General features: G+C 51.7%; 3 protein-coding genes across 3 annotated transcripts; all 3 read right to left on the bottom strand.

Annotated features, from left to right (window-relative positions):
* Positions 1-2,868: 2,868 nt before the first annotated feature.
* On the bottom strand, positions 2,869-8,148 carry LOC138242619 (uncharacterized). The gene is made up of 7 exons (XM_069198162.1): positions 8,042-8,148; positions 7,231-7,533; positions 6,224-6,520; positions 5,391-5,675; positions 4,574-4,666; positions 3,274-3,614; positions 2,869-2,979 (listed from the first exon to the last, which is right to left on the bottom strand). The coding sequence occupies exons 1-7, from the start codon at positions 8,106-8,108 to the stop codon at positions 2,869-2,871; spliced, it is 1,497 nt and encodes a 498-aa protein (XP_069054263.1). The 5' UTR covers positions 8,109-8,148.
* Positions 8,149-12,440: 4,292 nt separating this feature from the next.
* Positions 12,441-15,132, bottom strand: LOC138242618 (exocyst complex component 5-like). The gene is made up of 4 exons (XM_069198161.1): positions 14,994-15,132; positions 14,179-14,481; positions 13,170-13,469; positions 12,441-12,658 (listed from the first exon to the last, which is right to left on the bottom strand). Exons 1-4 carry the CDS (start codon positions 15,058-15,060, stop codon positions 12,441-12,443), a joined length of 888 nt encoding a protein of 295 aa, XP_069054262.1. The 5' UTR covers positions 15,061-15,132.
* Positions 15,133-15,989: 857 nt separating this feature from the next.
* LOC138242617 (uncharacterized) lies at positions 15,990-21,336 on the bottom strand. Its single transcript, XM_069198160.1, has 6 exons — positions 21,225-21,336; positions 20,408-20,710; positions 19,400-19,699; positions 18,788-18,874; positions 18,594-18,695; positions 15,990-16,126 (listed from the first exon to the last, which is right to left on the bottom strand). Exons 1-6 carry the CDS (start codon positions 21,289-21,291, stop codon positions 15,990-15,992), a joined length of 996 nt encoding a protein of 331 aa, XP_069054261.1. The 5' UTR covers positions 21,292-21,336.
* Between the last annotated feature and the right edge of the window lie 244 nt (positions 21,337-21,580).

Genomic DNA, 21,580 nt, shown 5'->3' with positions numbered 1-21,580 from the left:
GACATTGTTAACACAGCTGGATTAAACACTGTATTTAGCCCATTTTTATTTGGAGTTAAGAAATGCCCATTTGTCTTTGCAGGCAATCATTGTCCTCTGGCGCAGTCTGAGTGTGGCGTACTTTGTGCTCTGGGCAGCAGTGTGCTTTAGCAGTGAGTCAGTGTGGAGAGGCTGTGTCCTCTGGTGCAGTCTGACTGTGGCGTACTCTGTGCTCTGGGCAGCAGTGTGCTTTAGCAGTGAGTCAGTGTGGAGAGGCTGTGTCCTCTGGCGCAGTCTGACTGTGGCGTACTCTGTGCTCTGGGCAGCAGTGTGCTTTAGCAGTGAGTCAGTGTGGAGAGCCTGTGTCCTCTGGCGCAGTCTGAGTGTGGCGTACTCTGTGCTCTGGGCAGCAGTGTGCTTTAGCAGTGAGTCAGTGTGGAGAGGCTGTGTCCTCTGGCGCAGTCTGAGTGTGGCGTACTCTGTGCTCTGGGCAGCAGTGTGCTTTAGCAGTGAGTCAGTGTGGAGAGGCTGTGTCCTCTGGCGCAGTCTGAGTGTGGCGTACTCTGTGCTCTGGGCAGCAGTGTGCTTTAGCAGTGAGTCAGTGTGGAGAGGCTGTGTCCTCTGGCGCAGTCTGAGTGTGGCGTACTCTGTGCTCTGGGCAGCAGTGTGCTTTAGCAGTGAGTCAGTGTGGAGAGGCTGTGTCCTCTGGCGCAGTCTGACTGTGGCGTACTCTGTGCTCTGGGCAGCAGTGTGCTTTAGCAGTGAGTCAGTGTGGAGAGGCTGTGTCCTCTGGCGCAGTCTGAGTGTGGCGTACTCTGTGCTCTGGGCAGCAGTGTGCTTTAGCAGTGAGTCAGTGTGGAGAGGCTGTGTCCTCTGGCGCAGTCTGAGTGTGGCGTACTCTCTGCTCTGGGCAGCAGTGTGCTTTAGCAGTGAGTCAGTGTGGAGAGGCTGTGTCCTCTGGCGCAGTCTGAGTGTGGCGTACTCTGTGCTCTGGGCAGCAGTGTGCTTTAGCAGTGAGTCAGTGTGGAGAGGCTGTGTCCTCTGGCGCAGTCTGAGTGTGGCGTACTCTGTGCTCTGGGCAGCAGTGTGCTTTAGGAGTGAGTCAGTGTGGAGAGGCTGTGTCCTCTGGCGCAGTCTGAGTGTGGCGTACTCTGTGCTCTGGGCAGCAGTGTGCTTTAGCGGTGAGTCAGTGTGGAGAGCCTGTGTCCTCTGGCGCAGTCTGACTGTGGCGTACTCTGTGCTCTGGGCAGCAGTGTGCTTTAGCAGTGAGTCAGTGTGGAGAGGCTGTGTCCTCTGGCGCAGTCTGAGTGTGGCGTACTCTGTGCTCTGGGCAGCAGTGTGCTTTAGCAGTGAGTCAGTGTGGAGTGCCTGTGTCCTCTGGCCCAGTCTGAGTGTGGCGTACTCTGTGCTCTGGGCAGCAGTGTGCTTTAGCAGTGAGTCAGTGTGGAGAGGCTGTGTCCTTTAGCCCAGTCTGAGTGTGGCGTAATCTGTGCTCTGGGCAGCAGTGTGCTTTAGCAGTGAGTCAGTGTGGAGAGGCTGTGTCCTCTGGCGCAATCTGACTGTGGCGTACTCTGTGCTCTAGGCAGCAGTGTGCTTTAGCAGTGAGTCAGTGTGGAGAGGCTGTGTCCTCTGGCGCAGTCTGAGTGTGGCGTACTCTGTGCTCTGGGCAGCAGTGTGCTTTAGCAGTGAGTCAGTGTGGAGAGGCTGTGTCCTCTAGCCCAGTCTGAGTGTGGCGTACTCTGTGCTCTGGGCAGCAGTGTGCTTTAGCAGTGAGTCAGTGTGGAGAGCCTGTGTCCTCTGGCGCAGTCTGAGTGTGGCGTACTCTGTGCTCTGGGCAGCAGTGTGCTTTAGAAGTGAGTCAGTGTGGAGAGGCTGTGTCCTCTGGCGCAGTCTGACTGTGGCGTACTCTGTGCTCTGGGCAGCAGTGTGCTTTAGCAGTGAGTCAGTGTGGAGAGGCTGTGTCCTCTGGCGCAGTCTGAGTGTGGCGTACTCTGTGCTCTGGGCAGCAGTGTGCTTTAGCAGTGAGTCAGTGTGGAGAGGCTGTGTCCTCTGGCGCAGTCTGACTGTGGCGTACTCTGTGCTCTGGGCAGCAGTGTGCTTTAGCAGTGAGTCAGTGTGGAGAGGCTGTGTCCTCTGGCCCAGTCTGACTGTGGCGTACTCTGTGCTCTGGGCAGCAGTGTGCTTTAGCAGTGAGTCAGTGTGGAGAGGCTGTGTCCTCTGGCGCAGTCTGACTGTGGCGTACTCTGTGCTCTGGGCAGCAGTGTGCTTTAGCAGTGAGTCAGTGTGGAGAGGCTGTGTCCTCTGGCCCAGTCTGACTGTGGCGTACTCTGTGCTCTGGGCAGCAGTGTGCTTTAGCAGTGAGTCAGTGTGGAGAGGCTGTGTCCTCTGGCGCAGTCTGACTGTGGCGTACTCTGTGCTCTGGGCAGCAGTGTGCTTTAGCAGTGAGTCAGTGTGGAGAGGCTGTGTCCTGTGGCGCAGTCTGAGTGTGGCGTACTCTGTGCTCTGGGCAGCAGTGTGCTTTAGCAGTGAGTCAGTGTGGAGAGGCTGTGTCCTGTGGCGCAGTCTGAGTGTGGCGTACTCTGTGCTCTGGGCAGCAGTGTGCTTTAGCAGTGAGTCAGTGTGGAGAGGCTGTGTCCTCTGGCGCAGTCTGAGTGTGGCGTACTCTGTGCTCTGGGCAGCAGTGTGCTTTAGCAGTGAGTCAGTGTGGAGAGGCTGTGTCCTCTGGCCCAGTCTGAGTGTGGCGTACTCTGTGCTCTGGGCAGCAGTGTGCTTTAGCAGTGAGTCAGTGTGGAGAGGCTGTGTCCTGTGGCGCAGTCTGAGTGTGGCGTACTCTGTGCTCTGGGCAGCAGTGTGCTTTAGCAGTGAGTCAGTGTGGAGAGGCTGTGTCCTCTAGCCCAGTCTGAGTGTGGCGTACTCTGTGCTTTGGGCAGCAGGAGCCCGGTCTCTCTGTCTGGCTGCGCTGAAGTTGACCGTGGCGTAGGAGAGGTCGGTGGGGTCACTCTGTGAGGGAGAGACGGGAAGGACAGTTCACCGATATTGCCCATTTCGCGCGAGAGAAACACTTGCCTCACCCTCCTGAACTAGGCCGTGAATTACTCTGCCTCCAAACCTACCGTGCCCTGTTTGTTTTGTTTTTTTATCAGATCGATTTCTGAACCTCCGCGGATGAACGCGAAAGGTTCGGTCTTTCGTGGAAAAGGGCGTTTTCTTCCAGCTGAGCAGTGTGTAAGAGGACCCGGGGGGAAGGGTCATTTATATCCTGTGTCCTGATGTAGCTCGCCCGTGTCTCCTTGCATAGGCCTTTTCCAGCAGCGGGTCAGCTGGTACTCCTGAGCTATAGATGGCGGCCATCTTGCTCAGGTCTATATCGAGTCTATTAAGCGTTTCGTTCCGGAAATGCCGGTTCTGAATGACCCTGCCCCTGGTCCTCTGGAGGTCCTCTGGAGCAGGAAGGAATGTACTTTCAGTGCTGTGAAAGCAGCTCTGGGAATATTGCTGTCTTTCCCAGCGGGGCAGGAGGAGCTGGGCAGCAAGGCATGTCTGAGCCAGACCTGTCCGAGGGGCTGGTCCCGCGAGGGCGCGGGGGGTCTTACTTACCTCTGCGGCCTCTCCCTTCCCAGCCTCGTTCCCGCTGCCTGGAAAACACGAGTCGGGTCAGAGCCGAGAGCGCCGCCGGGCTCCGCGGCCCGGGTGTGAACTGTGCCACGCTGCCCCCTTCGGGACAGGCTGGGCACTGCGGCAGGGCAGACTCCTCCTCAGGTGCGGCTCTGCTCTCAGAGAGGGGTGTGGGGGCGTCAGAGACCGTCGGGGCAAAAAGAGGGCACAGGGGGTACAGGCTGGGCACTGGGCAGGGCAGACTCGTCCTCAGGTGCGGCTCTGCTCTTAGAGAGGGGTGTGGGGGTTCAGAGCTGGACGGGGCAGACAGAGGGCACAGGGGGTACAGGCTGGGCACTGGGCAGGGCAGACTCCTCCTCAGGTGCGGCTCTGCTCTCAGAGAGGGGTGTGGGGGCATCAGAGACCGTCGGGGCAAAAAGAGGGCACAGGGGGTACAGGCTGGGCACTGGGCAGGGCAGACTCGTCCTCAGGTGCGGCTCTGCTCTTAGAGAGGGGTGTGGGGGCATCAGAGACCGTCGGGGCAAAAAGAGGGCACAGGGGGTACAGTCTGGGCACTGGGCAGGGCAGACTCGTCCTCAGGTGCGGCTCTGCTCTTAGAGAGGGGTGTGGGGGTTCAGAGACGGACGGGGCAGACAGAGGGCACAGGGGGTACAGGCTGGGCACTGGGCAGGGCAGACTCGTCCTCAGGTGCGGCTCTGCTCTAAGAGAGGGGTGTGGGGGCATCAGAGACGGACGGGGCAGACAGAGGGCACAGGGGGTACAGGCTGGGTAGGATGCCAGTGTATCACAGGGAAAACACTGATGTGGCCAAACACAGTCACACTGTCACACTCACACACTCAAACACACTCTCACACACACACACACACCTGTACGCACATATACACACTCACACACACACCTGTACGCAATTATACACACACACACACACACACGCGCCCACTGGCTGGGGGTCACGACCCTGAGCTGAGTGTCTCACCTGCTCGCCTCCGGGCCCTGAGGACCAGCACACAGACCCCAGCTCCCGCCATCACCACGGCAACAGGGATGAGAATGAGCATCGTCCGGGAGACTGGAGGGGGAGAGGAGGATGGACAGACAGTGAGAGAGAGACTGGAGGGGGAGAGCAGGATGGACAGACAGTGAGAGAGAGACTGGAGGAGGAGAGGATGGACAGACAGGGTGAGAGACTGGACGAGGAGCGGAGGATGGGCAGACAGTGAGAGAGACTGGAGGAGGAGAGGATGGACAGACAGTGAGAGAGAGACTGGAGGGGGAGAGAAGGATGGACAGTGAGAGAGAGACTGGAGGAGGAGAGGAGGATGGACAGACAGTTACAGTGCAGTGCACAGTGCTGTCCAGTAGAGGGAGCTCTTTCCTGCCGGTAATGACCTCCCAGTCTGACTCCAGGAGCGAACCTGCAGATTCGGTCACTGAGCTGCAGTCAGCCCGTGGAAACTCAGCCCTGGAGTGTAAGAGCAGTGACAGGTCACTCTGTCCGTGTTTAAAGACACTTCTCCTGGTCAGCTGACAGCTCCTCCCTCCAGACAACAGAGCATCACAGACCTGTGGAGAGGCTGTCTGCAGTTTCAACCAGCAGGAAGAACTACCCCCCCTCAGACTGGGAGAGACGCGGCCTGCCAGGTGTTTCCGGCTGTGATCTCCCTGTCACAGCCCCTCACTGTGGACTGTGGACCGTGCTGGGTCCTGAGTGGGCAGAGCGCCGCTCGGACACGGAGCCCCCTGGTCCACAGGGATCTGCCGGGACCCCCGAGGGTCCAGAGAGAGATCAGTACCTGGTGAGAGAGGAGCTGTAGGAGGAGTCGAGGTTTGAGGTGCTGGATTGGAGACTCTGGGAGAGGAGGTTGTCATAGTAGAGGTTGGAGTTGAGGTTGGAGTTGATGTAGGGGTTGAGGTTGGAGTTGATGTAGGAGTCGAGGTTGGAGTTGATGTAGGAGTTGAGGTTGGAGTTGATGTAGGAGTCGAGGTTGGAGTTGATGTAGGAGTCGAGGTTGGAGTTGATGTAGGAATTGTGGTTGGAGTTGTTGTAGAAGTTGATTCAGTCGTCACAGTTGCTTTGCCTGTGAAGAAACACAGGTGTAGTGAGAACCACACAGAACAGACTCTTTTCTCTTGATGGTGTGTGCTTGTCAAACTGTCCTAGAGTCTAAACCCTGCTGTGTGTCCTCCAGCACTTGAGAATGAAGCCCCCGTTCCTGCACCCCTCTCAAGGCAACGCCCACATCGTTGTCCTCGTGTCAGTGTGCTCTGGTACGAGACAGGCTCACTCTCAGGGACTGAAGGAAGTCTGTTTCTCCAGCAGAGGATTAAGGGCTGCGATAGGTCTGCAGTGTGCAAAATGACAGCAGACTGTCATTGTCTCGTAGACATACTGTAAATTAATTATGGGTGAATTACCGGTTGTTAATTCTTCTTAATTGGGATCTTACTTTAAGAGTCGAGGTGATAATACATTTAGTACTTGTTGTGCTCTGTGCTGTAGAAACCAAAGGTTGGTTTGACTGTATGAATGAAGGATCTCATTGCCCATTGAGAGAAGAAAACACCTGTGACATTGAGAATTGAGAAGTTAATTCTGTACCCTGGCCAGGAGTCATACAATCTGTACCTGTGAGCAGAGTGGAGTATCTGTGTGTGAACTTCACTGCTCGATCCTGTGTTACAGCACATCTCCACTGCCTGCTGTGGTCTGAGGGCTGCAGTCTCACAGTCAGTGTGGAGCTGCAGAGAGAGGAGCTGATCTGGTATCTGTCTCCCTGCAGCTCAGCTCCTGTCTCAGTCACCCAGCTCACTGTATAAGAGTGTAGGTATGAGAGACAGAGTGCAGGACCCCGATAAGTGTCCAGGAGACAGTGTAGAGTCACAGTGCTGCCGGTCCTGAGCTCTGCCCCTGGAGAGACTTGAACTGGGAAACAGAGAGACGAGATCACAGGTCACAGAGCAGGACTGACTCAGGGCTGAGCAGAGAGGACAGAGCAGTTGGCCCCTGAGGAGCACAGGAAGGACTGAGAGCCTCTTCTGCAGACATCTGTCCTGCGGCACAGTGTTCTCCACCTCAGCACACAGTAGCACTTAGTGCAGAGTTTACAGACCACCCCCTATCTGGAGGGCCCAACAAACTGAGCACAGGCTTCCATGTTCAGAGTGAGTGAGAATAGTCTTTGCTGGTAGTGTAGTATCAGGGAACAGTGCAGTCAGTGAGCACCAGTTTAAAGACAGTGTTGCACAGATACTCCAGGTTACAGATCCTTTATCAGTGTGATTTCCATGTCTTGTCTGAAGCAGTGCAGAGTACTGCAGTAATTCACAGATTATCTTGCTAATGTGATCTAAAAGTGAAGCTCATGTTTCTATACCTGTGTTATCTTGGACACAGAGGTGACCTTTTATAGGTTTGTTTTGGTTTGCATTGAGAGCTCTCACGAATTCAGGGATTTTAAGTTAGAAGGGGTTTCAGTGCAAGAGAATAATTTTATTACATTATGATCCAACTGTGTTTTTAACTCATGTGTTGGCTGTGTAACCATTAAAATTCTGCTTCAGAAACACAAAACCTATTTGAATGATCAGAAATGTATTTGAGATTCGGCGGTATGAAACTGACTCGAGACTTACTGGTGAGGAGGGACAGATAGACAGTAGAATCCTGTCCTTGCTGCTGGTCATTGACAAACTGCTGACAGACATACTGTCCAGCGTCCTGTGTGCTGAGAGTGTGGACGTGCAGAGAGCAATCAGACCCCAGACTCACTCTCCCTGGCTTCTGGTCTCTGATCCTCCCCAGAGTAACCAGTTCAACAGCTGCTCTCTGAGGTCTGGAGCTGAAGACCCATGTAGTTGTGGAACAGTCTGTCCTGTTCACTCCTCTACAGGGCAGAGTGACACTCCCTCCCACAGTGGAGAAAAACACAGTGTCACCTGGGGGAAAAGGTCCGTGAAAAGACCCATTAAAAGAGAAATGGTACAGTGAGTCATTCTGGTCGGTACAGGTCTCTGTTGAATACCAAGCTCTATAAAAATAATACTCATTCAAGTACTGTTCTCTGAGGGGATTTTACAAGCACTAGCCCGATTTTCTCTTTATCCTCAACTCTTTCCAAAACAGGGAGCTTCATGAAACACACTGTTCTATGACAAGACCTGCTGTTTGATGAGCTGAGATACAGCATCAAAATCTTTACCAGCAGACTACAGCTTCTGACTGTACCACAGAGATTGTCAGCTCATGTTCCTCCACAGTTGCAATGACGAATTAGCCAGTAAAATAATAATGTTCAGCACCTCTCGAGTCTGGTACTGAACTGCTCACATCGATCGCTGCGCACGCTGGGGACAGGACTTCAAATAACGCTTCCTGCGCCGAGCTCCTGCACACCGGTTCCTCATTCTCTCAGTGCCGGTTCTCACGCAGGAGGGAGGCTCTTACCTGTGCTGAGGTGAGCAGTGTGGAGTAGCAGCACCAGCAGCAGTCCTCTCTCAGTGTCCACACTCATTCTCACCCTGTCCCTGTGATCACTCTCTGCTCTGTATCTCTCCAGGACAAGCACAGCGCCTCAGGGTGTGTGAGTCGGTGTCTTATACTGAGAGCTGTGACACAATTTCCCTTACACTGCTGGGCTGTAAGCGTTTCTGATCTGATGTGTCTCCTCTCTGTCTGATCTACTGAATCACACTGACGATCAGACTGCAGTGTGTGTCTCCTCTCTGTCTGATCTACTGAATCACACTGACGATCAGACTGCAGTGTGTGTCTCCTCTCTGTCTGATCTACTGAATCACACTGACGATCAGACTGCAGTGTGTGTCTTCTCTCTGTCTGATCTACTGAATCACACTGACGATCAGACTGCAGTGTGTGTCTTCTCTCTGTCTGATCTACTGAATCACACTGACGATCAGACTGCAGTGTGTGTCTCCTCTCTGTCTGATCTACTGAATCACACTGACGATCAGACTGCAGTGTGTGTCTTCTCTCTGTCTGATCTGCTGAATCACACTGACGATCAGACTGCAGTGTGTGTCTTGTACGTGTCCTGTGAGGTGCAGTGTGTTGAGGAGGGAGGCTCTTACCTGTGCCGAGGTGAGCAGTGTTGAGTAGCAGCACCAGCAGCAGTCCTCTCTCAGTGTCCACACTCATTCTCACCCTGTCCCTGTGATCACTCTCTGCTCAGTATCTCTCCAGGACAAGCACAGCGCCTCAGGGCGTGAGAGTCAGTGTCTTATACTGAGAGCTGTGACGCAATTTCCGTTACACTGCTGGGCCTGAGTTTTTTTAAATTGAGTGTGAAGCATTTTCAGACAAATATGGTAAAGAAAGTACACTTCCGTGTTCTACACACCCAGCCTCTATCTCACACTTGGTTAATAGGTTCATTGTCGCTGGTCTTTTAATGAGATAAGTGATCACGTTCACCACTGAATCTCAGAGTCACTGACTGATCACTGTCAGCACTGGGACACAGAATCACTGAACACCATCAGTACTGAGACACAGAGTCACTAAACACTATCAGCACTGAGACACAGAGTCACTGCACACAGGCCATCAGCACTGGGACACAGAGTCAGGGAACACATCTCTACTGAGACACAGTCACTGAACACATCTCTACTGAGACACAGAGTCATTGAACACCATCAGCACTGAGACACAGGGTCACTAAACACGTATCCACTGAGATACAGTCAGTGTACACACCATCAATAAGCATCATCTCACTTGAGACAGTCAACTGAACACAGCAACCACTGAAACAGTCACTGAACACAGTTTATTCCCCTGAGAAAGAGCCAGTGTGTCTGAAATACAGCAGCAAGAGGTTCTGTACATCTCCAGGTACAACAGCTCCAGCTGAGCTGAAGACAGTCTCTGGGCTTCATTTCCACAAAGAAACCAGACGAATTCTCTCTCCTCTCTCCAGGGTGTGGAATCCAGGCCCGTCTCGCTCCTCCTGTTGCTGCTGTCTGACTGATCCAGGGTCTTGTCCAGCCTCTTCCCCGGGGAGACGAGTGACAGGGAGTGTTTCAGCCCCTCGTCCCCTCTTGTCTCTGGTCCTGCTGGCGGGTCACTGGGAAGGACTCTGCTGGTGAGGAGAGGGAGCAGGGCTGCTGTCCAGAGCTGCTGAGAGACACTTCTCCCCCTGAGCTGGACCAGCAGAACCAGGCTCTCGGGCCGCCGGGCCCCGCTGGGAGCCCAGGAGCTCTGGGGAGACAGTGTTTGTGGAGTTTGGGGCATTTCAACCTGTTTCTGTTTCTGTCCGTCCTGTGAGAGTCGGTGAGGAGCTGAACCCACAGGAAACGACCTCAGTGGCCCTGTGACCAGTCTGCACACATCCTGTGTCTATAAATACCCTTTAATAACAGTGATGTCTCTCATCGCTGAAGCACCTTTCCAAAGAGCAGGACGCTGTGCAGAAAAAGTACGAGAAAAAATCAACCAAGAGCCCCCAGGTTTATAGAGATTGGGTGAAGGGCGATCAGACACAGGCCCTGGTGCAACAGGTGGGAAAGGCTTTGAGTTTGGATTTGAAGACAGTCAGAGAGTTTGTCTCAGAGTCTGAGGATGGAAGAGAGAGTTCAGATCACTTTATCAGCCCTGTACAATCTCTTGCATGAGGAATGTGTCTTTTCACATACCCCAGCCTGCTCTCCATGAGACACACAGACAGGGAGAGAGAAGCTGGGGGTCAGAGCGCAGGGTCAGCCATTTATACAGCGCCCCTGGAGCAGTGGGGGTGAAGGGCCTTGCTCAGGGGCCCAACGGAGTAGGATTCCTCTGCCGGCCGCGGGATTCGAACCGGCAACCTCCCAGCCACAGGCGCAGATCCTGAGCCACAGGGACACCCCTCTCCCAGAGCTCCTCTTGACAGACTGTGAAACAGCGACAGAAAGCTCGTATCCCTGCCAGCACAACAGCCTCTACCTGTTCACACTCACTACAGCACCGGTCACATCGAACCCACAGGAAGGGGAGGGAGATCAAACAGACCTTTATTGTTTTAACATCACTCTGTTTCCTGAGTTCCAGTGCTGCTGCTCACAGGGCTGAGCTGTGGGGGTGTGACAGCTCCTCTCTGCTCACAGCCCCGACTCCGATCTGTATCAGGGAGCCCCTCAAGTCCTGTCCTCACACAGACATCGGACCTCTGTCTCTCCTCGTCTGTTCAGACGTTCCAGCCCTTGAAAACGCTCTCCGCTGTGAGATCACTGTCAGTTCCTGCTTCCTGTGGTCGGTCTATCTAAACATGTGAGGGGTCAGCATGTCTCCTGTGACACTGACCTCTGTCTTTATTATTGAAGATCTCTGTCACTCCTCACCGGAAGTCTGATTTAAGAGCTGCAGAAACCACTGCAGTATTTACTGCCCCTGGAGAGGAGGGCAGAGAGGCTGTGTGTGTGTGTGCGCAGACACTGTGACTCGGGGTGAACTAGCTGTGTGTGTCCTTGGGCCCTGCTGCTGTATGAGGGCTGGGGCAGACAGTATACATCCACAGCTACAGCCTGACCAAGTGACACTAGCTGACACACGGTCCTGGTCAAGGTCGTGGTTTAATCAGAGTGTGAACAGAGCAGAGACCCAGCCCGGAATTCAAGTGAAAACGCAGGGCTCAGACCTCCCACCCCAACATCCCTTCATGAGACTCCGAGTCTGAACACAGTCTAGTTAAAGACACTGAGGGGTCACTGATACTGTCTGCTGTTCACTGGTATCTGACTGATGAGTCACCTAGTGCCCCCTAGTGTCCAAGAGAAGAATAAGGTGTCACAACACTGCCTGAGCTGACTTCATATTTTAGTTTACATATTGCTATTTAAAATGCACTTGACAGGAATTCAGCTCATCTCAGAGGGAACACGGGCCTCTAACATCCTTTCTCTTCGTTTGTCACAGTCGGGACCGGACCTCCAGTTCCACCTCAGGAGACGAGTCTTCTGTAGGGAGAATCAGATCAGACTGTAGTCAGCAGGAGGATCACCATCACCTGACAAACTGAAGCTGATGGACTGAGACTGAGAGTCCCTGGTGAGAATTTCAAGCACAATTTGCTCTGTTACTGGAGTTAACAGCCTGTGAACAGACCTGCTCTAGACCGACTCCACTGCTCCGTTACTGGAGTTTACAGCCTGTGTACGGACCTGCTCTAGACCGACTCCACTGCTCCGTTACTGGAGTTTACAGCCTGTGAACGGACCTGCTCTAGACCGACTCCACTGCTCCGTTACTGGAGTTTACAGCCTGTGGACGGACCTGCTCTAGACTGACTCCACTGCTCCGTTACTGGTTTTTATAGCCTGTGGACGGACCTGCTCTAGACTGACTCCACTGCTCTGTTACTGGAGTTTACAGCCTGTGGACAGACCTGCTCTAGACTGACTCCACTGCTCCGTTACTGGAGTTTACAGCCTGTGGACAGACCTGCTCTAGACTGACTCCACTGCTCCGTTACTGGAGTTTACAGCCTGTGGACAGACCTGCTCTAGACTGACTCCACTGCTCCGTTACTGGAGTTTACAGCCTGTGGACGGACCTGCTCTAGACTGACTCCACTGCTCCGTTACTGGAGTTTACAGCCTGTGGACGGACCTGCTCTAGACTGACTCCACTGCTCCGTTACTGGAGTTTACAGCCTGTGGACAGACCTGCTCTAGACTGACTCCACTGCTCTGTTACTTGCCTGTGAGTTTGCTGTTCCTCCTCTTGGTATAGATAGTGACTCCAATGACCAGAGGGATGATCAGGACAATGAGGAAAGTGGTCAGTCTCAGTGCCAGCTCGACTATAGGTGATATAATAGAGCACAGATAAGACTAATGAATCAGAGCATTCAGAGCTGTCCTCTGTCTGGGATTAAGAATGAGGGGTCATTACCTACTGTAGATGGAGTTTTTCCTGGAGTTGTGGTTGGAGTTGTTCTAGAAGTTGAGGTTGAAGTTGTTGTAGGAGATGTGGCTGGAATTGTTGTAGGAGTTGTGGTTGGAGTTGTTTTAGAAGTTGTGGTTGGAGTTGTTGTAGAAGTTGATTCAGTCGCTACAGTTGCTTTGTCTGTGAAGAAACACAGGTGTAGTGAGAACCACACAGAACAGACTCTTTTCTCTTGATGGTGTGTGCTTGTCAAACTGTCCTAGAGTCTAAACCCTGCTGTGTGTCCTCCAGCACTTGAGAATGAAGCCCCTGTTCCTGCACCCCTCTCAAGGCAACGCCCACATCATTGTCCTCGTGTCAGTGTGCTCTGGTACGAGACAGGCTCACTCTCAGGGACTGAAGGAAGTCTGTTTCTCCAGCAGAGGATTAAGGGCTGCGATAGGTCTGCAGTGTGCAAAATGACAGCTGATTGTCATTGTGTTTTAGAGGTACAGTAAGTGAATTCTTTGTGAATCCCTCACTATACCACAGGAACACAATGTTAATTGTTAAATGATTGACGGTGTTGTTATCTTTAATACTTCTTGTATTCTGCACTTTAGAAATCAACAATTTTGGCACAATTTGACGTATGTTAACAAGAATTAAATAGTTATTTCTGCACTCTGTCCAGGAGTCATACAATCTGTACCTGTGAGCGGAGTGGAGTATCTGTGTGTGAACTTCACTGCTCGCTCCTGTGTTACATCACATCTCCACTGCCTGCTGTGGTCTGAGGGCTGCAGTCTCACAGTCAGATTGGAGCTGCAGAGAGAGGAGCTGATCTGGTATCTGTCTCCCTGCAGCTCAGCTCCTGTCTCAGTCACCCAGATCACTTTAATTGATGCTTGTAGGTATGAGAAACAGAGTGCAGGACCCCGATAAGTGTCCAGGAGACAGTGTAGAGTCACAGTGCTGCCGGTCCTCAGCTCTGCCCCTGGAGAGACTTGAACTGGGAAACAGAGAGACGAGATCACAGGTCAGAGTAGGACTGACTCAGGGCTGAGCAGAGAGGACAGAGCAGTTGGCCCCTGAGGAGCACAGGAAGGACTGAGAGCCTCTTCTGCAGACATCTGTCCTGCTGCACAGTGTTTTCCACCTCAGCACACAGTAGCACTTAGTGCAGAGTTTACAGACCACCCCCTATCTGGAGGGCCCAACAAACTGAGCACAGGCTTCCATGTTCAGAGTGAGTGAGAATAGTCAGTTTGCTGGTAGTGTAGTATCAGGGAACAGTGCAGTCAGTGAGCACCAGTTTAAAGACAGTGTTGCACAGATACTCCAAGTTACAGATCCTTTATCAGTGTGATTTCCATGTCTTGTCTGAAGCAGTGCAGAGTACTGCAGTAATTCACAGATTATCTTGCTAATGTGATCTAAAAGTGAAGCTCATGTTTCTATACCTGTGTTATCTTGGACACAGAGGTGACCTTTTAAAGGTTTGTTTTGGTTTGCATTGAGAGCTCTCACGAATTCAGGGATTTTAAGTTAGAAGGGGTTTCAGTGCAAGAGAATAATTTTATTACATTATGATCCAACTGTTTTTTTAACTCATGTGTTGGCTGTGTAACCATTAAAATTCTGCTTCAGAAACACAAAACCTATTTGAATGATCAGAAATGTATTTGAGATTCGGCGGTATGAAACTGACAGAGACTTACTGGTGAGGAGGGACAGATAGACAGGAGAATCCTGTCCTTGCTGCTGGTCATTGACAAACTGCTGACAGGTGTATAGTCCAGTGTCCTGTGTGCTGAGAGTGTGGACGTGCAGAGAGCAGTCAGACCCCAGACTCACTCTCCCTGGCTTCTGGTCTCCGATCCTCCCCAGAGTAACCAGTTCAACAGCTGTTCTCTGAGGTCTGGAGCTGAAGAGCCATGTAGTTGTGGAACAGTCTGTCCTGATCACTCCTCTACAGGGCAGAGTGACACTCCCTCCCACAGTGGAGAAAAACACAGTGTCACCTGGGGGAAAAGGTCCGTGAAAAGACCCATTAAAAGAGAAATGGTACAGTGAGTCATTCTGGTCAGTAGAGGTCTCTGTTGAATACCAAGCTCTATAAAAATAATACTCATTCAAGTACTGTTCTCTGAGGGGATTTTACAAGCACTAGCCCGATTTTCTCTTTATCCTCAACTCTTTCCAAAACAGGGAGCTTCATGAAACACACTGTTCTATGACAAGACCTGCTGTTTGATGAGCTGAGATACAGCATCACAATCTTTACCAGCAGACTACAGGTTCTGACTGTCTGTACCACAGAGATTGTCAGCTCATGTTCCTCCACAGTTGCAATGACGAATTAGCCAGTAAAATAATAATGTTCAGCACCTCTCGAGTCTGGTACTGAACTGCTCACATCGATCGCGGCGCACGCTGGGGACAGGACTTCAAATAGCACTTCCTGCGCTGAGCTCCTGCACACCGGTTCCTTATTCTGTCAGCGCCGGTTCTCACGCAGGAGGGAGGCTCTTACCTGTGCCGAGGTGAGCAGTGTTGAGTAGCAGCACCAGCAGCAGTCCTCTCTCAGTGTCCACACTCATTCTCACCCTGTCCCTGTGATCACTCTCTGCTCTGTATCTCTCCAGGACAAGCACAGCGCCTCAGGGTGTGAGAGTCAGTGTCTTATACTGAGAGCTGTGACGTGATTTCCCTTACACTGCTGGGCCTGAGTCTCTTTTAGATTCAGTGTGAAGCATGTTCAGACAAATATGGTAAAGACAGCACACTTCCGTGTTCTACACACCCAGCCTCTATCTCACACTTGGTTGATAGGTTCATTGTCGCTGGTCTTTTAATGAGATTAGTGATCACGTTCACCACTGAATCTCAGAGTCACTGACTGATCACTGTCAGCACTGGGACACAGAATCACTGAACACCATCAGTACCGAGACACAGAGTCACTAAACACTATCAGCACTGAGACACAGAGTCACTGCACACAGGCCATCAGCACTGGGACACAGAGTCAGGGAACACATCTCTACTGAGACACAGTCACTGAACACATCTCTACTGAGACACAGAGTCATTGAACACCATCAGCACTGAGACACAGGGTCACTAAACACGTATCCACTGAGATACAGTCACTGTACACACCATCAATAAGCATCATCTCACTTGAGACAGTCAACTGAGCACAGCAACCACTGAAACAGTGACTGAACACAGTTTATTCCCCTGGGAAAGAGCCAGTGTGTCTGAAATACAGCAGCAAGAGGTTCTGTACACCTCCAGGTACAACAGCTCCAGCTGAGCTGAAGACAGTCTCTGGGCTTCATTTCCACAAAGAAACCAGACGAATTCTCTCTCCTCTCTCCAGGGTGTGGAATCCAGGCCCGTCTCGCTCCTCCTGTTGCTGCTGTCTGACTGATCCAGGGTCTTGTCCAGCCTCTTCCCCGGGGAGACGGGCGACAGGGAGTGTTTCAGCCCCTCGTCCCCTCTTGTCTCTGGTCCTGCTGGCGGGTCACTGGGAAGGACTCTGCTGGTGAGGAGAGGGAGCAGGGCTGCTGTCCAGAGCTGCTGAGAGACACTTCTCCCCCTGAGCTGGACCAGCAGAACCAGGCTCTCGGGCCGCCGGGCCCCACTGGGAGCCCAGGAGCTCTGGGGAGACAGTGTTTGTGGAGTTTGGGGCATTTCAACCTGTTTCTGTTTCTGTCTGTCCTGTGAGAGTCGGTGAGGAGCTGAACCCACAGGAAACGACCTCAGTGGCCCTGTGACCAGTCTGCACACATCCTGTGTCTATAAATACCCTTTAATAACAGTGATGTCTCTCATCGCTGAAGCACCTTTCCAAAGAGCAGGACGCTGTGCAGAAAAAGTAAGAGAAAAAATCAACCAAGAGCCCCCAGGTTTATAGAGGTTGGGTGAAGGGCGATCAGACACAGGCCCTGGTGCAACAGGTGGGAAAGGTTTTGAGTTTGGATTTGAAGACAGTCAGAGAGTTTGTCTCAGAGTCTGAGGATGGAAGAGAGAGTTCAGATCACTTTATCAGCCCTGTACAATCTCTTGCATGAGGAATGTGTCTTCTCCCAGACCCCAGCCTGCTCTCCATGAGACACACAGACAGGGAGAGAAGCTGGGGGTCAGAGCGCAGGGTCAGCCATTGTACAGCGCCCCTGGAGCAGTTGGGGTGAAGGGCCTGGCTCAGGGGCCCAACGGAGTAGGATTCCTCTGCCGGCCGCGGGATTCGAACCGGCAACCTCCCAGCCACAGGCGCAGATCCTGAGCCACAGGGACACCCCTCTCCCAGAGCTCCTCTTGACAGACTGTGAAACAGCGACAGGAAGCTCGTATTCCTGCCAGCACAACAGCCTCTACCTGTTCACACTCACTACAGCACCGGTCACATCGAACCCACAGGAAGGGGAGGGAGATCAAACAGACCTTTATTGTTTTAACATCACTCTGTTTCCTGAGTTCCAGAGCTGCTGCTCACAGGGCTGAGCTGTGGGGGTGTAAGAGCTCCTCTCTGCTCACAGCCCCGACTCCGATCTGTATCAGGGAGCCCCTCAAGTCCTGTCCTCACACAGACATCGGACCTCTGTCTCTCCTCGTCTGTTCAGACGTTCCAGCCCTTGAAAACGCTCTCCGCTGTGAGATCACTGTCAGTTCCTGCTTCCTGTGGCCGGTCTATCTAAACACGTGAGGGGTCAGCATGTCTCCTGTGACACTGACCTCTGTCTTTATTATTGAAGATCTCTGTCACTCCTCACCGGAAGTCTGATTTAAGAGCTGCAGAAACCACTGCAGTATCTACTCCCCCTGGAGAGGAGGGCAGAGAGGCTGTTTGTGTGTGTGTGTGCAGACACTGTGACTCGGGGTTAACTAGCTGTGTGTGTCCTTGGGCCCTGCTGCTGTATGAGGGCTGGGGCAGACAGTATACATCCACAGCTACAGCCTGACCAAGTGACACCAGCTGACACACGGTCCTGGTCAAGGTCGTGGTTTAATCAGAGTGTGAAAAGAACAGAGACCCAGCCCAGAATTCAAGTGAAAACGCAGGGCTCAGACCTCCCACCCCAACATCCCTTCATGAGACTCCGAGTCTGAACACAGTCTAGTTAAAGACACTGAGGGGTCACTGATACTGTCTGCTGTTCACTGGTATCTGACTGATGAGTCACCTAGTGCCCCCTAGTGTCCAAGAGAAGAATAAGGTGTCACAACACTGCCTGAGCTGACTTCATATTTTAGTTTACATATTGCTATTTAAAATGCACTTGACAGGAATTCAGCTCAGCTCAGAGGGAACACGGGCCTCTAACATCCTTTCTCTTCGTTTATCACAGTCGGGACCGGACCTGCAGTTCCACGAGACGAGTCTTCTGTAGGGAGAATCAGATCAGACTGTAGTCAGCAGGAGGATCACCATCACCTGACAAACTGAAGCTGATGGACTGAGACTGAGAGTCCCTGGTGAGAATTTCAAGCACAATTTGCTCTGTTACTGGAGTTTACAGCCTGTGGACGGACCTGCTCTAGACTGACTCCACTGCTCCGTTACTGGAGTTTACAGCCTGTGGACAGACCTGCTCTAGACTGACTCCACTGCTCTGTTACTGGAGTTTACAGCCTGTGGACAGACCTGCTCTAGACTGACTCCACTGCTCTGTTACTGGAGTTTACAGCCTGTGGACGGACCTGCTCTAGAATGACTCCACTGCTCTGTTACTGGAGTTTACAGCCTGTGAACGGACCTGCTCTAGACTGACTCCACTGCTCTGTTACTGGAGTTTACAGCCTGTGGACGGACCTGCTCTAGAATGAATCCACTGCTCTGTTACTGGAGTTTACAGCCTGTGGACTGACCTGCTCTAGAATGACTCCACTGCTCTGTTACTGGAGTTTACAGCCTGTGAACAGACCTGCTCTAGACTGACTCCACTGCTCTCTTACTGGAGTTTACAGCCTGTGGACGGACCTGCTCTAGACTGACTCCACTGCTCCGTTACTGGAGTTTACAGCCTGTGGACGGACCTGCTCTAGACTGACTCCACTGCTCCTTTACTGGAGTTTACAGCCTGTGGACAGACCTGCTCTAGACTGACTCCACTGCTCTGTTACTTGCCTGTGAGTTTGCTGTTCCTCCTCTTGGTATAGATAGTGACTCCAATGACCAGAGGGATGATCAGGACAATGAGGAAAGTGGTCAGTCTCAGTGCCAGCTCGACTACAGATGATATAATAGAGCACAGATAAGACTAATGAATCAGAGCATTCAGAGCTGTCCTCTGTCTGGGATTAAGAATGAGGAGTCATTACCTACTGTAGATGGAGGTTTTCCTGGAGTTCTACAAGTTGTTGTTGGAGTTGTTGTAGAATGTGATTCTGTCGTTTTAGTTGCTTTGCCTGTTAAGAAACACAGGTGTAGTGAGAACCACACAGAACAGACTCTTTTCTCTTGATGGTTGTGTGCTTGTCAAACTGTCCTAGAGTCTAAACCCTGCTGTGTGTCCTCCAGCACTTGAGAATGAAGCCCCCGTTCCTGCACCCCTCTCAAGGCAACGCCCACATCATTGTCCTCGTGTCAGTGTGCTCTGGTACGAGACAGGCTCACTCTCAGGGACTGAAGGAAATCTGTTTCTCCAGCAGAGGATTAAGGGCTACGATTGGTCTGCAGTGTGCAAAATGACAGCAGACCTGTATTGTGTTTTAGAGGTACAGTAAGTGAATTCTTTGTGAATCCCTTACTATACCACAGGAACACAATGTTAATTGTTAAATGATTGACGGTGTTGTTATCTTTAATACTTCTTGTATTCTGCAATTTAGAAATCAACAATTTTGGCAACTAATTTTGGCACATTTTGTCGTATGCTAATAAGAATTAAATTGTTATTTCTGCACTCTGTCCAGGAGTCATACAATCTGTACCTGTGGGCAGAGTGGAGTATCTGTGTGTGAACTTCACTGCTCGCTCCTGTGTTACATCACATCTCCACTGCCTGCTGTGGTCTGAGGGCTGCAGTCTCACAGTCAGATTGGAGCTGCAGAGAGAGGAGCTGATCTGGTATCTGTCTCCCTGCAGCTCAGCTCCTGTCTCAGTCACCCAGATCACTTTAATTGATGCTTGTAGGTATGAGAGACAGCGTGCAGGACCCCAGTAAGTGTTTAGGAGACAGTGCAGAGTCACAGTGCTGCCGGTCCTCAGCTCTGCCCCTGGAGAGACTTGAACTGGGAAACAGAGAGACGAGATCACAGGTCACAGAGCAGGACTGACTCAGGGCTGAGCAGAGAGGACAGAGCTGTTGGCCCCTGAGGAGCACAGGAAGGACTGAGAGCCTCTTCTGCAGACATCTGTCCTGCGGCACAGTGTTCTCCACCTCAGCACACAGTAGCACTTAGTGCAGAGTTTACAGACCACCCCCTATCTGGAGGGCCCAACAAACTGAGCACAGGCTTCCATGTTCAGAGTGAGTGAGAATAGTCAGTTTGCTGGTAGTGTAGTATCAGGGAACAGTGCAGTCAGTGAGCACCAGTTTAAAGACAGTGTTGCACAGATACTCCAGGTTACAGATCCTTTATCAGTGTGATTTCCATGTCTTGTCTGAAGCAGTGCAGAGTACTGCAGTAATTCACAGATTATCTTGCTAATGTGATCTAAAAGTGAAGCTCATTTTTTATACCTGTGTTATCTTAGACAGAGGTGACCTTTTATAGGTTTGTTTTGGTTTCCATTGAGAGCTCTCACGAATTCGGGGATTTTAAGTTAGAAGGGGTTTCGGTGCAAGAGAATAATTTTATTACATTATAATCCAACTGTGTTTTTAACTCATGTGTTGGCTGTGTAACCATTAAAATTCTGCTTCAGAAACACAAAACCTATTTGAATGATCAGAAATGTATTTGAGATTCGGCGGTATGAAACTGAAAGAGACTTACTGGTGAGGAGGGACAGATAGACAGTAGAATCCTGTCCTTGCTGCTGGCCATTGACAAACTGCTGACAGACATACTGTCCAGCGTCCTGTGTGCTGAGAGTGTGGACGTGCAGAGAGCAGTCAGACCCCAGACTCACTCTCCCTGGCTTCTGGTCTCTGATCCTCCCCAGAGTAACCAGTTCAACAGCTGCTCTCTGAGGTCTGGAGCTGAAGACCCATGTAGTTGTGGAACAGTCTGTCCTGTTCACTCCTCTACAGGGCAGAGTGACACTCCCTCCCACAGTGGAGAAAAACACAGTGTCACCTGGGGGAAAAGGTCCGTGAAAAGACCCATTAAAAGAGAAATGGTACAGTGAGTCATTCTGGTCGGTAGAGGTCTCTGTTGAATACCAAGCTCTATAAAAATAATACTCATTCAAGTACTGTTCTCTGAGGGGATTTTACAAGCACTAGCCCGATTTTCTCTTTATCCTCAACTCTTTCCAAAACAGGGAGCTTCATGAAACACACTGTTCTATGACAAGACCTGCTGTTTGATGAGCTGAGATACAGCATCACAATCTTTACCAGCAGACTACAGCTTCTGACTGTCTGTACCACAGAGATTGTCAGCTCATGTTTTCCTCCACAGTTGCAATGACGAATTAGCCAGTAAAATAATAATGTTCAGCACCTCTCGAGTCTGGTACTGAACTGCTCACATCGATCGCTGCGCACGCTGGGGACAGGACTTCAAATAGCACTTCCTGCGCCGAGCTCCTGAACACCGGTTCCTCATTCTCTCAGTGCCGGTTCTCACGCAGGAGGGAGGCTCTTACCTGTGCTGAGGTGAGCAGTGTGGAGTAGCAGCACCAGCAGCAGTCCTCTCTCAGTGTCCACACTCATTCTCACCCTGTCCCTGTGATCACTCTCTGCTCTGTATCTCTCCAGGACAAGCACAGCGCCTCAGGGTGTGTGAGTCGGTGTCTTATACTGAGAGCTGTGACACAATTTCCCTTACACTGCTGGGCTGTAAGCATGTCTGATCTGATGTGTCTCCTCTCTGTCTGATCTACTGAATCACACTGACGATCAGACTGCAGTGTGTGTCTCCTCTCTGTCTGATCTACTGAATCACACTGACGATCAGACTGCAGTGTGTGTCTCCTCTCTGTCTGATCTACTGAATCCACAC

Source organism: Lepisosteus oculatus, chromosome 14 (assembly GCF_040954835.1).
Source record: "Lepisosteus oculatus isolate fLepOcu1 chromosome 14, fLepOcu1.hap2, whole genome shotgun sequence".
In the NCBI taxonomy this organism is placed as follows: Eukaryota; Metazoa; Chordata; class Actinopteri; order Semionotiformes; family Lepisosteidae; genus Lepisosteus; species Lepisosteus oculatus.
Note: the sequence above shows the minus strand (reverse complement) of the source record. Positions and strands in the feature narration are given on the sequence as shown.